Source organism: Callospermophilus lateralis, chromosome X (genome assembly GCF_048772815.1).
Source record: "Callospermophilus lateralis isolate mCalLat2 chromosome X, mCalLat2.hap1, whole genome shotgun sequence".
NCBI lineage: Eukaryota > Metazoa > Chordata > Mammalia > Rodentia > Sciuridae > Callospermophilus > Callospermophilus lateralis.
In genome coordinates this window covers 105662258-105674375 of record NC_135325.1, presented here as the reverse complement: position 1 = coordinate 105674375, position 12118 = coordinate 105662258, and the positions used below count along the sequence as shown (strand labels likewise).

The window sequence follows — 12118 nt, the reverse complement described above, 5'->3', positions numbered from 1 at the left end:
TAGTTGGACATAATACCTTCATTTTATTTATTAATTCATTTTATGTGGTGCTGAGGATCGAATCCAGGGCCTCACACAAGCTAGGTGAGCGCTCTACTACTGAGCCACAATCCCAGCCCCAAGTAGATAGTATTTTCAATCCCCATAGTACAACCTTGGACTTGATGTTGTCTAATTCTTGTTCTCAGGTAGTTAGTGTTGTACATTGTCCCTGTGACTAGACTATAGGGCCTTTTGAACATAGGGGACATGTCTCTTGTAACATATATTCCATACCATCCAACAAAGTTCTGGGGGCAGCCAGGTGCAGTGGTGCACACCTGTAATCTCAGCAGCTTGAGAGCCTAAGGCAGGAGGATCATGATTTCAAAGCCCATCTCAGCAACTTAGTGAGGCCCTAAGCAACTCAGCAAGACCCAATCTCTACATAAAATATAAAAAAGGACTGGGGATATCCCTTGTGTCTCAGTGATTAGTGCCCCTGGATTCAATCCATAGTACCAAAAAAAAAAAAATCTGGAAGCATAATAGCTATTTGCTAGCTTCAGCCCTGTCCCATCTAAGAAAGGAAAAGGGAGGACAGGGTGACACCTTTGGTGTCCAAGCCAGCTTGGTAAAAAACGGGAAACAGGATCTAACTACTGTATACTTTTTATTTTTAAACTTTAGGAATAAGAAGTGAACAGTCTATCTATACATCCAAAGGCACATTCCTAGGAAATACTGTGTCCACATCTCCTTTCAAAACTTTTCTACCTGACCACCTGCATTGTCTTTCTAGAAAAACATCTGGCCTATGTGTCATTCCCTCTGGGTGTTTCTTCTACCCACTGATGACACTGAGCAGGAGAATGAATTAGTACCAATGAAATGATTCAATGGGTATTTCAGGTAGCATGAAAGTCTGGTAGGGAGTGTGCATTTGCATGAGTATTTCACTATAGTAGGGCAAGCTCATTACAATCTGGAATGTCTTCTTGGGGCTGAAGGTGTAGCTTAGTGGTAGAGCATTTACTTATCATGCACCAGGGCTCCAAATTCAAACCACAGTAGTGCAAAAAGAAAGAAAAAAATGTCTTCTAGGAGGAAAGCAAAACATAAAGCCTTGTGATAATCTATACAAATTTTATTTTGATATCAATTTATATGGAAACAAGCAGGTGTCAGCATTATGCAGGCACAGAAAAAGGGAAAGAAAAAACTCCAGTGATAATTTGTATTTACAACATTTGGTTTCAACAAGGACAGGAAGCTTTACTGTTAGCTTCCTGTGGGAACTCCAGTTTCTGCACCTTCCCCTGCTGCCTCTCAGCATCTCGATACAACAGAGATTTCTGGGCCTTCAATCGGCAAGCCAGGCACATGAAAATTGACTCCACGTTCTGGCTCTCTTTGGGGTCCTTGGCTGATGTCTCAAACAAGAGCATGTTGTGGGCATCAGCAAATTTCAGGGCTAGGTTGGAGGGCACCTGAATCTGTTCCCTCAAGTCACACTTGTTGCCCACAAGCACCTTCGGAACTAGTGGGGGCACAGCATGCCCATTGCATTCTTGGATCCACATTTTGAGGTTGGTGAAGGAGGTCATCTTGGTGACATCATAGACAAAGACCACTGCATGCACATTGCGGTAGTAATGCTCAACCATGCTTTTACGAAAGCGTTCCTGACCTGCTGTGTCCCACACCTGAACCTGGAAGATACAAAAACCCATATGTGGAGTCAGAAAAGGAAACATAAACAGACAAAAGAAAATATGGTCTTGTAGCATAAGAAAATGAGGTTACAGGGCATTGTGGCTCAGTGGTAGAGCGCTTGCCTAATGTGTGAGGCACTGGATTCAATCCTCAGCACCACATAAAATTAATTAATTAATTAATTAATTAATTAATTAATTAAGGTATTGTGTCCATCTACAACTAAAAAACAAAAAGAAAAAAAAAAGAAAATGTGGTTACAAGCCCCGACATAGGAAGTGGTTCTTGACAGATAAGAGAATGGACTTATCAAAGTACAGACAGAAATTTTAGGGTTTGTCAAGTTTTTCTTAAGATTATTAGTTGCAAATAGAGTTGAAAATCTGAAGGCTTTTAGTTTAAACACTGGGGCATAAATTGGTCAAATTTTCTGGAGGGTACTTTGGCAATATTATCCAAGAAATATTCATAAATTTTGGAATTTGTAATTCCACTTCCAGAAATCTATACAAAAGACGTAACAGAGATGTGCTCAAAATTCTGCACAAAGATCTTAACCATGGTATTATTTATACTCTTCTAAAAACAGGAAACAATCTAAATGCTCACTAGGAAGCAAAAATGTATAGCTATTCAATGGGCTATTATGCAGCCATTAAAAATAATGTTTCCAAAGAATAAATGATAAGAGAAATGCTCACAAAGTACAAGGAAGTGAAAAACAAAAGAATAGATACAAGATTTTTTCAGGATTGGAGGTATAACTCAGTGGTAGAAAACCTGGGTTCCATCCCCAACATCACCAAAAAATTCATATGGTATTGTCTTGATTTTTAATAAAACACTAAACATAAACATATGTATAGGAAAGAATGGAAGTGTATATAGATCATTAATGGTTATATATATTTATGGGCAACAGGACTATAGGTGACTTTTTTTTGTATTTTCCAAGTTTTCTACCATAAATATGCATTGCTTTATTTGGAAATTTTTTTCTTTTTCTTTTCCTTTTTTCAGTGCTGGGGATTGAACCCTGTGCCTTTTTTCATGCTAGGCTGGCACAGAACTATATCCCCAGCCATATTACATTACTTTTTAAAGAAAGCAAAGTTAGTATTAAAATCTCACCTTTCAGCTGAATTTATTCAAGTCACTGGAATTTTCTTCTGCACTTTGACCTTTTTTAAATTTTTTTATACTGGGGATTGAATCCAGGGGTGCTTAACCACTGAGCCACGTCCCCAGCCCTTTTAATTTTTTGAGACAGGGTCTCAATAAGTTTCTTGGGGCCTAAATTGCTGAGGCTGGCCTCAAACTTGTGATCCTCCTGCCTCAGCCTTCCAAGTCACTGGGATTATAGGCATGTGCCACAGTGCCCGGCTGGCTTTTTTTGATAAGACCAATTTATAAAGGAAAAAAAGCTGGTATCACTAACATGCACAAAGAGAACACCCAGAGAACACACACACTCAAGCCCAATCCTTTTGCCCTTTATACATCCAACATCTTGGACAAGAGACATTCATGCTCAGAGTGATGGTCCCAATGCCCTATACAATTCTCGGCTATCAAATAAAATTTGATTATGGCCACTAATTGATTACTATGGCTTTTAAAACGATGTATAGCCTTTGTTTGGAGTTAGTGGTCCATAAATATAATCTAGTAAATATAATTGAATCACTTTGCTGAGTGAAGATCTTACAGGGCCCCAGAGTCATCATTCTGAACATCAGTTTTCATTGTCCTGGCTCTCCTTCATCATCCTCTACTGACATGGCTTCAGATGTCTCCAGCATAACCCCCTCTTCTATTTCAGTTTTCATGTCCCTTGGTCAGACCTTCCCCTCCTTGCTCTTAGACTACAGTATTCTTTTGATTTCTGGATATATCCACTCCACTGTCTTCTGAATGCTACTTTCAAACTAGCCTTCCCAAATCCCCACTTGTATCTGAATGTCATCTTATACTTCAGGAAATTATAGTGGCCCTCTACTGTGTGTGACTTCAAATGGAAAATTTTCTGTCTGCCATAAGTTGACTCTCCCAACCTGGATTCAAACATTCAGATAGCTACATCTGGTTCATTTGATCCTGCTAGTCTACCCTTCTACTGTAGATTTGTTTGCCCCCTCTTTGCCCTATCCAAATCCCACCCATTCTTGAAGGCTAAGCTCATATCTCCATCTTCTTTCTTCTTCCTCAAACTTTCTAAATCAATCTCTCTCTCTCTCTCTCTCTCCCCCTCCCTCCCTTCCCCCCCCTCTCTAGTACCAGGGATTGAACCTAGGGGCACCTAACAACTGAGTCACATCTCCAGCCCTTTTTATGTTTTATCTTGAGACAGGGTCTTGCTAAGTTGCTTAGAGTCTTGCTGAGTTGCTGAGGATGGCCTTGAACTTGTGATCCACTTGCCTCCTGAGCCACTGGGATTATAGGCATGTGCTACCGCACCTGGCTACTTTCCCCACTTTCTATACAATTTTTTTTCCTTAGGAATTTCTTTTGCATTTTGAGTCTGTATCATACCATTTAGAATATATTTGTGTTCTCTGATTGTCTCCTCAGTGCTCTTGGCACCTCTCCAGCTAGACTGTAAGCAGTCTTTTTCTACATCAGATCACTCACCATCAAGGTTTTCATTATCATCAAAAGCACTATTGGCCTGAGCCACCAAAACTACAAACAGTCTGGCAGTCTAGGTATCTGCCAGGGCCATTTCAGAGAGAATATATGACTTTTGTTACATAGAAAAACCTATGTCCTTGAAGATGGATTTGCTTCTGCAAAGACAAAGGATTTTCATTTCTTCCACCTCTCTGATGCTCTAAACAGGATGAAAGGGGAAGTAGGCTGAGAGAGGACTGGAGGTCATGGGGAAGGGAGCAGGTCTAGCCCAGGAATATCATTACCACTTGGCTCCTGATCTCCACTTCCCACCCTGCCCCCCAGTAGTCTTAACTCTCCCTCCTGCCTCTGAGTAAGGCTGAATCCCTATCAGCCCTCAGGCATGTGGCAGATGCTTTAACACCATGAGCTCAGGACTCTAAAAATACCTGCCACTAGCAGGAACACGGGTGGGAGTATGTGAGGTGTTTGAGGCTGAGTAAGGTTGGCTGTTTGGCTTTTCTTTGGCTTCCTAATTGTGTATACCACCCAAGTTGCCGGAACTGCAGGGAGGGCCCTCTCTGCTGGAGATCTCCTCTGCCTTTCCAAGGGTATTGCTATCAAGAGCCTCCTTCTGGAAGCTTTTATTTGGAGGCTCAGAATTTCAACAGTAGGCATTGCTCCCAATCCAGCTCTTTAAAAACCTAATCTAAGTTATTTGCACCCCTGTCTGTGGTGAGAGGTAAGCCTGGAAGCAGGCTGCTCCCAGCAGTGCAGTCTCAGAGCCTTCAGAAAAGGAGCAATAGCTGTTAGGTTCACCAGATATGGGAAATGATCTCTTTGTGTTTTGGGGTTCAGCGTTCTGTTCTTCTCACCATTTTTATAACCCCTGGCCCATGTCCTTTCCATAAATATCACCTCTACCCTGTGTGCAGGGATGACCACAACCTCTTAGACACACACACACACCCCAGATCCTCATTTCTCTCAGAGGGCCAGTGGGGTATAGTGGAGTCAAATCAACGCGTGTGCATTTCATGGCCCAAATTATGTAATTGTTGGGTGTCCTTAGGAAAGTTAATTTCCCTATCTTCAGTGTCCTTATCTGCATAAATGAAGATAGCAGTAGCTATCATGTGAGCATTAACATTCCTTGTAAGTACATGACATTATGACTAAATATAGTCAGCCCTCAGTATCCCCAGCAGCTTGGTTCTAGAATCCTTGGAAGATGCCCAAATCGTGGAAGTTCAAGTCCACTATGCAAAATGCTGTTATATTTGTATATAACCTATACTCATCCTCCCATATTCTTTAAATCATGTTTAGATTATTTATAATACCTAATACAAAGTAAATGCTAAAAAATGGTTGTTATAATGTATTATTTAGGGGAGAATGACAAAAATGTTTGCACATGTTCAGTACGGATGCACGTTTTTTTTAAATGCCAAGGGGGGTTCATGCCATGGATTGAACTCAGAAGCACTCAACCACTGAGCCACACCCCCAGCCCTATTTTGTATTTTATTTAGAGACATGGTCTCACTGAGTTGCTTAGTGCCTTGCAGTTGCTGAGACTGGCTTTGAACTTGTGATCCTCCTGCCTCAGCCTCCCAAGCTGCTGGGATTACAGGCATGCACCACCACACCCAGCTGAAAAAAAAAAAAAAAGATTTTTTTTGTAGTTGTAGATAGGCAAAATACCTTTATTTTACTTATTTATTTTATGTGGTGTTAAGGATCAAACTCAATGCCTCACACATGCTAGGCAAGCACTCCATCACTGAGCTACAGCCCCAGCTGCAGATGCAATTTTTCGAATAATTTTACCCCTTGGTTAGTTGGATCCTTACATGTGGAACCCATGGATATAGAGGACCAACTGTCTGAGAAGCCCAGAAACCCCACCACTGAATCTGGATGGACAACTGATTGGATGCTATTGGAAAGGCATCATTCCAGCTCTTCTCCTTAGTATCTGAGTAAAAGACTAAGAAAGTAATTTAACCACCCTCAACTGAGCCACACTTTCTTCCTCTGCACAATGGGAACTCATTCTCTCATGGTGGCTGGGATGAGCCAGTGAAATAATATGAGAAAGAGCTTCTGCAAAATGTAAAGTTCTCTGTAAATATTAGTTGTTATTCTCTGAAAGCTCAGCAGCCCTCCCCATTAGTCTTGCTCCTTGGATCTTTTGGGTTTCATCCTGGAAAGCACAGAAAGCTTGGCTTCTCCAAACTGAAATACAGCCAAGGCAAGGGCAATCCTGTGGGGAGACAGAGAGGAATGTGGTCAACATGCCATGAGGGGCCAGAGGCAGGTGGGTGCCAGAAGAGGGTTGCAGGGCACAGCATGGGGAACCGCCAAAGATCAATTGAACATTTTTAACCATTTTCCTGGGGCTATCCCTGCCTATGAAAAATTTAGCAAGCCTTGCATCCCCTGCACATGCTCTTAGCTGACATGGGTATTTCTTTTCTCTAGGGAACATATCTTTCTACAGATTAGGCATGAATGTCCTTTTGTTGGAGGCTGATGGGGGAGGGTAAAAGTGCAAAAAAGGGAGACAAATACATTTCTAACCTTTGAGGGACACCCCAGTGGGTGATGGGAAAAGTTTAAAAGAAATCCTTTTTCAACTAGCTGGATTGTCTATCTGCATCTAAGATACACACACAAAGCTGATACAGAATGGCAAAGGAGAACAGAGACTAAGAGAAACACACAGAGAAAAAGCAGCAGCCAGGGAGACAAACACACACACACTGATGGATAATTAACCATTAAGCTAACTGGCAGAGGATGGGAGGAAGCTCAGAAGCCCTAAGGAAGACATGATGTCATTCTGACTGCAGGCAGCTTCTGAGGAACACTGAGCTCAGCCTCCATCCATTCGCTGTAGTAACCCAAGACAGTGTTTTGTTCTCAGTGATCAGCAAAGGAAGAGAAATCCACAGTCCTAGGCTGCACCTGCCACAGCCACAACTGACCTGCAGTTTGCCTGGCTCTGAGGGCTGGGACAGAAAGGGTACCCAGCCTGGTGAAGGAAACAAACTAAACAGGAGGGCTTCTTCCATGAGAATTTATCAATAATGGCTGAAAAATTAGTTTCTGAGTTTCCCTTCTACTTCTTACCCCCAAACCCTATTCATTGTTTTCTGAGGCTTTTCCTCATTTTCCCTTCTTTCTTTTCTTCTTTCTTCTTTTGTGGTGCTGTGGATGGAATCCAGGGCCTCACTCATGTTAAGTAAGTGATCTACCACTACATCCCCAGCCCTTTCCAGTGCTTTTAGACTGAGGCAGACTCAATATGGTTTAGTTAAACCTGTGACAGACACATAGGGAAGTTCTGTCCTACCTTTTAGGGTTAGGCAATGCCTCCACCCTTCTTAGACTGATATCAGGAAAAGCTGTCAGCTTTCCCATATGATGTCCCTCTGTGTGTTGTTACAGGTAACCTTGTAGGTTGGATGGACGAGTGGTGATTTATATGCTTTTCAAAGAATCATGCATGAAAATAGCACAAGAAAGAGAAGTCTACTTGAGTTGCAGGCCTGCTCCTGTTTGATCTTGGGCATGTTTCTCTCTCTCTAAGCCTCAGTTTTCTATCTATAAAATTATTACATTGGATTAGAGAATCTCTAAGTTCTCTTCTATCTCGGAATATGTTCTAATTCTCATGCCCAAGGTGCAAAAAGCAAAACCCATGGACTCTAAGTGCTCTGAGTTATTTTTCTCCAGTGCTGAAGATGGAAACCAGAGCCTCATCCTTGCTAGGCAAGCACTCTTTAACTGAGCTACAAGCCCAGCCCTAAAGGAGACATCTTGAAGGCTCCTGGGTCCTTGGGATACATCTTCGGGATGGCAAGACTGGCTGCCTCCCCCTGAGTACACTTCCCAATCTAGAGACTGGATATTGCCACCTAGAGCACAGCACAGAGGTAAAAAGCATGGGTTCTGAATCTGGGTTGAAATCCTGACCCTGTTACAAGGAAAGCAAGATAGAAAAAAGAGGAAAAATGCTTGAGAGTGAGAGTCAAAGACAGAAGCTCAGATCCATGTGTCATTGGGCAAGTTATTTCTTTTTCAACTTTAATCTCCTTATCTGTACAATAGGGATGATAACAGTCCTAATTTCCTATGGTTGCTGTGAGTATCAAATAAGACAATGTATGTAAAGTACCTAGCCTGGGCTCCTTGTTAATTCAGTAAATCAAAGTTGTTTACTAGTATTGCTCTTCTTGAGGTCATTTTCACCAGGAAACACTGGATTGTAAATGTTGTGATGATGTGGGGGTGGGGGTCATAGTGAGAGGAGAGACCAAATGGGGCTTCAATCCCCTAGGGATGGCCCTGGTGATTAAGAGTGTAGCTTCAACTACAGCAAATCAGTCATTTCCCAGTAGGCACTGTCTTATGTGCTATTCTGGGACACAGGGAGGCAGTCCATGAGAGACCACACCCTACCCTTGGGCACAGGACAAGAGCTCCCTAAGACTTCTCTAGCATTCTCCTGCCAGGGCTGGGATTTTATGACCTGACAGCCTTGTATTGCTGCTGGTTGTGGTCTAGGGCTATCTCAACTTGTCACATTGGACTTTTCTCCTTCGCCTGAAGGGGGAAGCCTTTGGCAGCCATCTCCTAGCATGGTTTTGGCACTTGTTCCTTGAGAAACTCCAGGTCAGCCAGATGATGAAGCAAAATCTTCTCCTATCTAGATCATGTGCCAGCTGCCAGGCTCTTCTATCTTCCCACAGACATGCTGGTCTCTTGACTGCTGGCTCTGGCCTTGATGTTGAAGCAGCTTTACAAGAAGCAGGTTCACCATCTCCCCATTCCCATACTCCACTTAGAGTTCCTACAGAATCTGCCCTCAGAGGGGCTCCTCCTTGAGCAGTGTCACAAGGCTTTGTCCTCTTGAAAATATCATCTTTCCAAAAAAGCCCATGTTAAGCACTTATCTGCACGTGGTGGTGTGCTGAGCTCTGTTTCTAGTGAGTCACACTGTCACAGGCTCTGCCCTCTGGGAAAAAGTCTGGAATCTTTGGCAGAGGCTGTGAAACCTAGTTGGGCTAAGCACAAGGGTATTAGAAGGGAAGAACATTTAAAAAAAAAAAATCTCCCTGAGGCCATTGGGTAGCAAGCAGGGTTCATTCTTCACCTCCCATTCCTCACTTTCATACTTCTTTCTCTCCTCTCCTCTTTTCCCCTCCCCTAGACTCCCCAATACTTCCTTTATCCTCCACCCAAATTTCAAATGAATTTAATTCCCCACTTTTAAATCCAGGGTATCAACATTTAAGGATTTTTGAGAGTTTAAGAGCCCATCCATATATTTCCACTTTGGGGGAAAAAGCATATTTTAGACATTACAGAATCTTACAGCCTTACATTAAAGAAGCTAGACATACTAGAGGAACATCAAACATGATGCAAACATTAAAATGAGAGTCCCAGGAAAATCTAGGGATAATTAACTACCTTGACTTTAAAAGGGTGTGTAGCAATCCCCCCCCCCCGAAAAAAAATGCAAGAAGAAAAAAGATCACAAGTTCAAAAGAATGCTCTATCTTCCTGGGCTGGAAGTGGTAGCTCAGTGGTAGAGTGCTTTCTTTGCACCTGTGAGGAACTGGGTTCTATCCTCAGCACCACATAAAGATAAATAAATAAAATAAAGGTACTGTGTCCATCTACAACTCAAAATATAGACCCTAGTACTCTGCCTTATCAGTATTGAGCTGCTCATCTTCCTGACATCTAGTGCCTTGGCCTGGTTTCTGAAGCCATTTTAAACACATTCATTTTAGCTGGGCATGGTGGCAAATACCTGTAATCCCAATGATTCTGGAAGCTATAGGATTGCAGTTTGAGGTCACCCTCAGCAATTTCAGAAACCATTAAGCAACTTAGCAAGACCTTGTCTTAAAATATAAAATAAAAAGGGCTGGGGATGTTGCTCAGTGGTTAAGCACCTATGGGTTTAATCCCTGGTACCAAAAAAAGAAAAAACAACCCACATTTATTTTAATAATCAAGGAGTCTTGCATATTTGGGAGTGTTTCATCAGTCTCCCCAGTTGCTCAGTCTTTCTCTCCACTTCACTAAGAACAGTGGCCTTGCAGTTTCTTTGGCTGTTTGACCATAGACTCAGGGAAAGGCCAACTGTGAGTCCAGAGGGTCTCCAGTGTCCCTAGTGCCTCTTTCTTTCTTTCTTTCTTTTTTGGTGGGGATTGAACCCAAGGCCTTGTGCATGTGAAGCAAGCACTCTATCAAGTAAGCTATATCCCCAGCACCCCCTAGTGCTTTTCAGGAGCTTCTTTTCCCATCATCCTGCCCTGTTCTCCTCCCATGGCAAGTTGCCCTTGCCATGTCCTCCCTCCTGCCACCCTTTGCACATTGACATATTTCTGTCCTATTGAGTTTCTGCCTTTTCTGAACTAAATGTGAGTACAAATGATCAGACAAGAATATTTTGTACTTAGCCTATTTGATAAACTAATGGGGAAAAAAGGCACTTTCTTTGGCCCTTGGTTAAGGTGCTCAGCAGCTTTTACAAAGGCCTTCTGAACAATACCAACAGAATGAGTTATGGGCAGTTCATTCATTAGGTACCCCCAGACAAGTAAAGAAAATATCATTTGAGAAAGACTGTTCCCCAAGAACAAGTTTTGTCTATTAGAAAGGTCCAGCAGGTGATCCAGTCTCAATCCTTAAAAGGGTTCATGGCTTTGTGAATAAACACCCTACTCCACCCCAATTCCAACTCAGTCCTAATCTTAACTAATAAAGTGCAATTTAAAATAAGCAGCTTTCATTCTCTGTGGATATCCATGCTTTCCTTCCCTCTGATGCCACCTGGCTTAGCAAAAGTGTTTTTTTTTTTTTTTTTCCAGCCTATTGGCACTCAAGAGGTATAAGAGACTTCAAGATTGTGTAAAGTGCTTTGGGATCCATCCCACAGACTAGAACCAAGGGATGCCTCCCACCTCCCTCTGCCCTCAGGTGCCGCTGCTCCTGCTCAGTAGGTCAGGGTCAAGGATGAAATCAAACATGCTTTTCCTGGCACAAACTGTCAGGCAGGGCAAAAGGTAAGAATGCAACCACTCCCACTTGCACTAAAAAAATTGGGTGAGGTGGGGACCAGGTTCAGTGAGAGAGAAGAAAAGGGATGAGAAAGTGTGGAGGGTCTTGGGGCTCAGCAAGCTTCTATTCAGCCAATGCTGGGCATTTGCAACCACTAGAGCTATCCCTCAGGCGAAGCCCCTTCCCAGCTCCCTCCCTTCCCAGATCTGACCAGCTGGATCACCTTGATCTTCTCGCCCTCGATTTCCACGGTTTTCTCCCTGAAATCCACACCGATGGTGGCTTCAGTCTTGTCTGGGAAGGTTCCCCCACAGAAACGGAAGGTCAGGCAGGTCTTGCCCACGTTGGAGTCCCCAATCACGATGATTTTGAAGATGCGAATCTGCACGTACTGGTCCAGCGATGAGTCGAGCTCCAAGGATGCTAGGCCAGCGGCTGAAGCGGGCTGCAGGTTCCCATGGCCCAGGATGGGCTGCGCCATCTCCCCGGGACCGGACTGGGGCCCCAACCCCCCTCGAGGGCTCCACACAAAGAAAGGGCCACGTTAGTGCGCTCGAGACGAGCGAGCTTTGTGCGTGTGTGTGCGTGTCTGTGAGTGTGTGTCCGCCCGTGTGTGCGTGCGCCGGCAACGTGTGTGTGTGCGCGCGCGCGCGTGAAGGGGGTGCCTCTCACCCTAGGCCCCCTCCTCCTCCAGCGCACCCTCCTTGCAGCTCCGAGGCATCAACAC

The 12118-nt window shown here is 43.4% G+C and overlaps 1 protein-coding gene across 3 annotated transcripts; it reads right to left on the bottom strand.

Moving 5' to 3' along the window:
• Positions 1 to 1235: 1235 nt before the first annotated feature.
• Rab33a (RAB33A, member RAS oncogene family) lies at positions 1236 to 11872 on the bottom strand. 3 transcript variants are annotated; one of them, XM_077107442.1, is made up of 3 exons: positions 11603 to 11872; positions 4148 to 4152; positions 1583 to 1691 (listed from the first exon to the last, which is right to left on the bottom strand). In XM_077107442.1, exons 1-3 carry the CDS (start codon positions 11870 to 11872, stop codon positions 1583 to 1585), a joined length of 384 nt encoding a protein of 127 aa, XP_076963557.1. The 3 variants fall into 3 exon arrangements, with proteins under 3 accessions (XP_076963555.1, XP_076963556.1, XP_076963557.1); XM_077107440.1 differs by lacking the exon at positions 4148 to 4152 and having other exon boundaries at positions 1236 to 1691; positions 11615 to 11872; XM_077107441.1 differs by lacking the exon at positions 4148 to 4152 and having other exon boundaries at positions 1236 to 1685; positions 11615 to 11872.
• Positions 11873 to 12118: the final 246 nt, after the last annotated feature.

Coding starts and splice junctions, on each gene's coding strand:
- Rab33a (XM_077107440.1), bottom strand. CDS start 11,872: ATGGCGCAGCCCATCCTGGGCCATGGGAACCTGCAGCCCGCTTCAGCC. Junction 1,692..11,614: donor TCGAGGGCGAGAAGATCAAG/GTGATCCAGCTG, acceptor TGTATCTTCCAG/GTTCAGGTGTGGGACACAGC.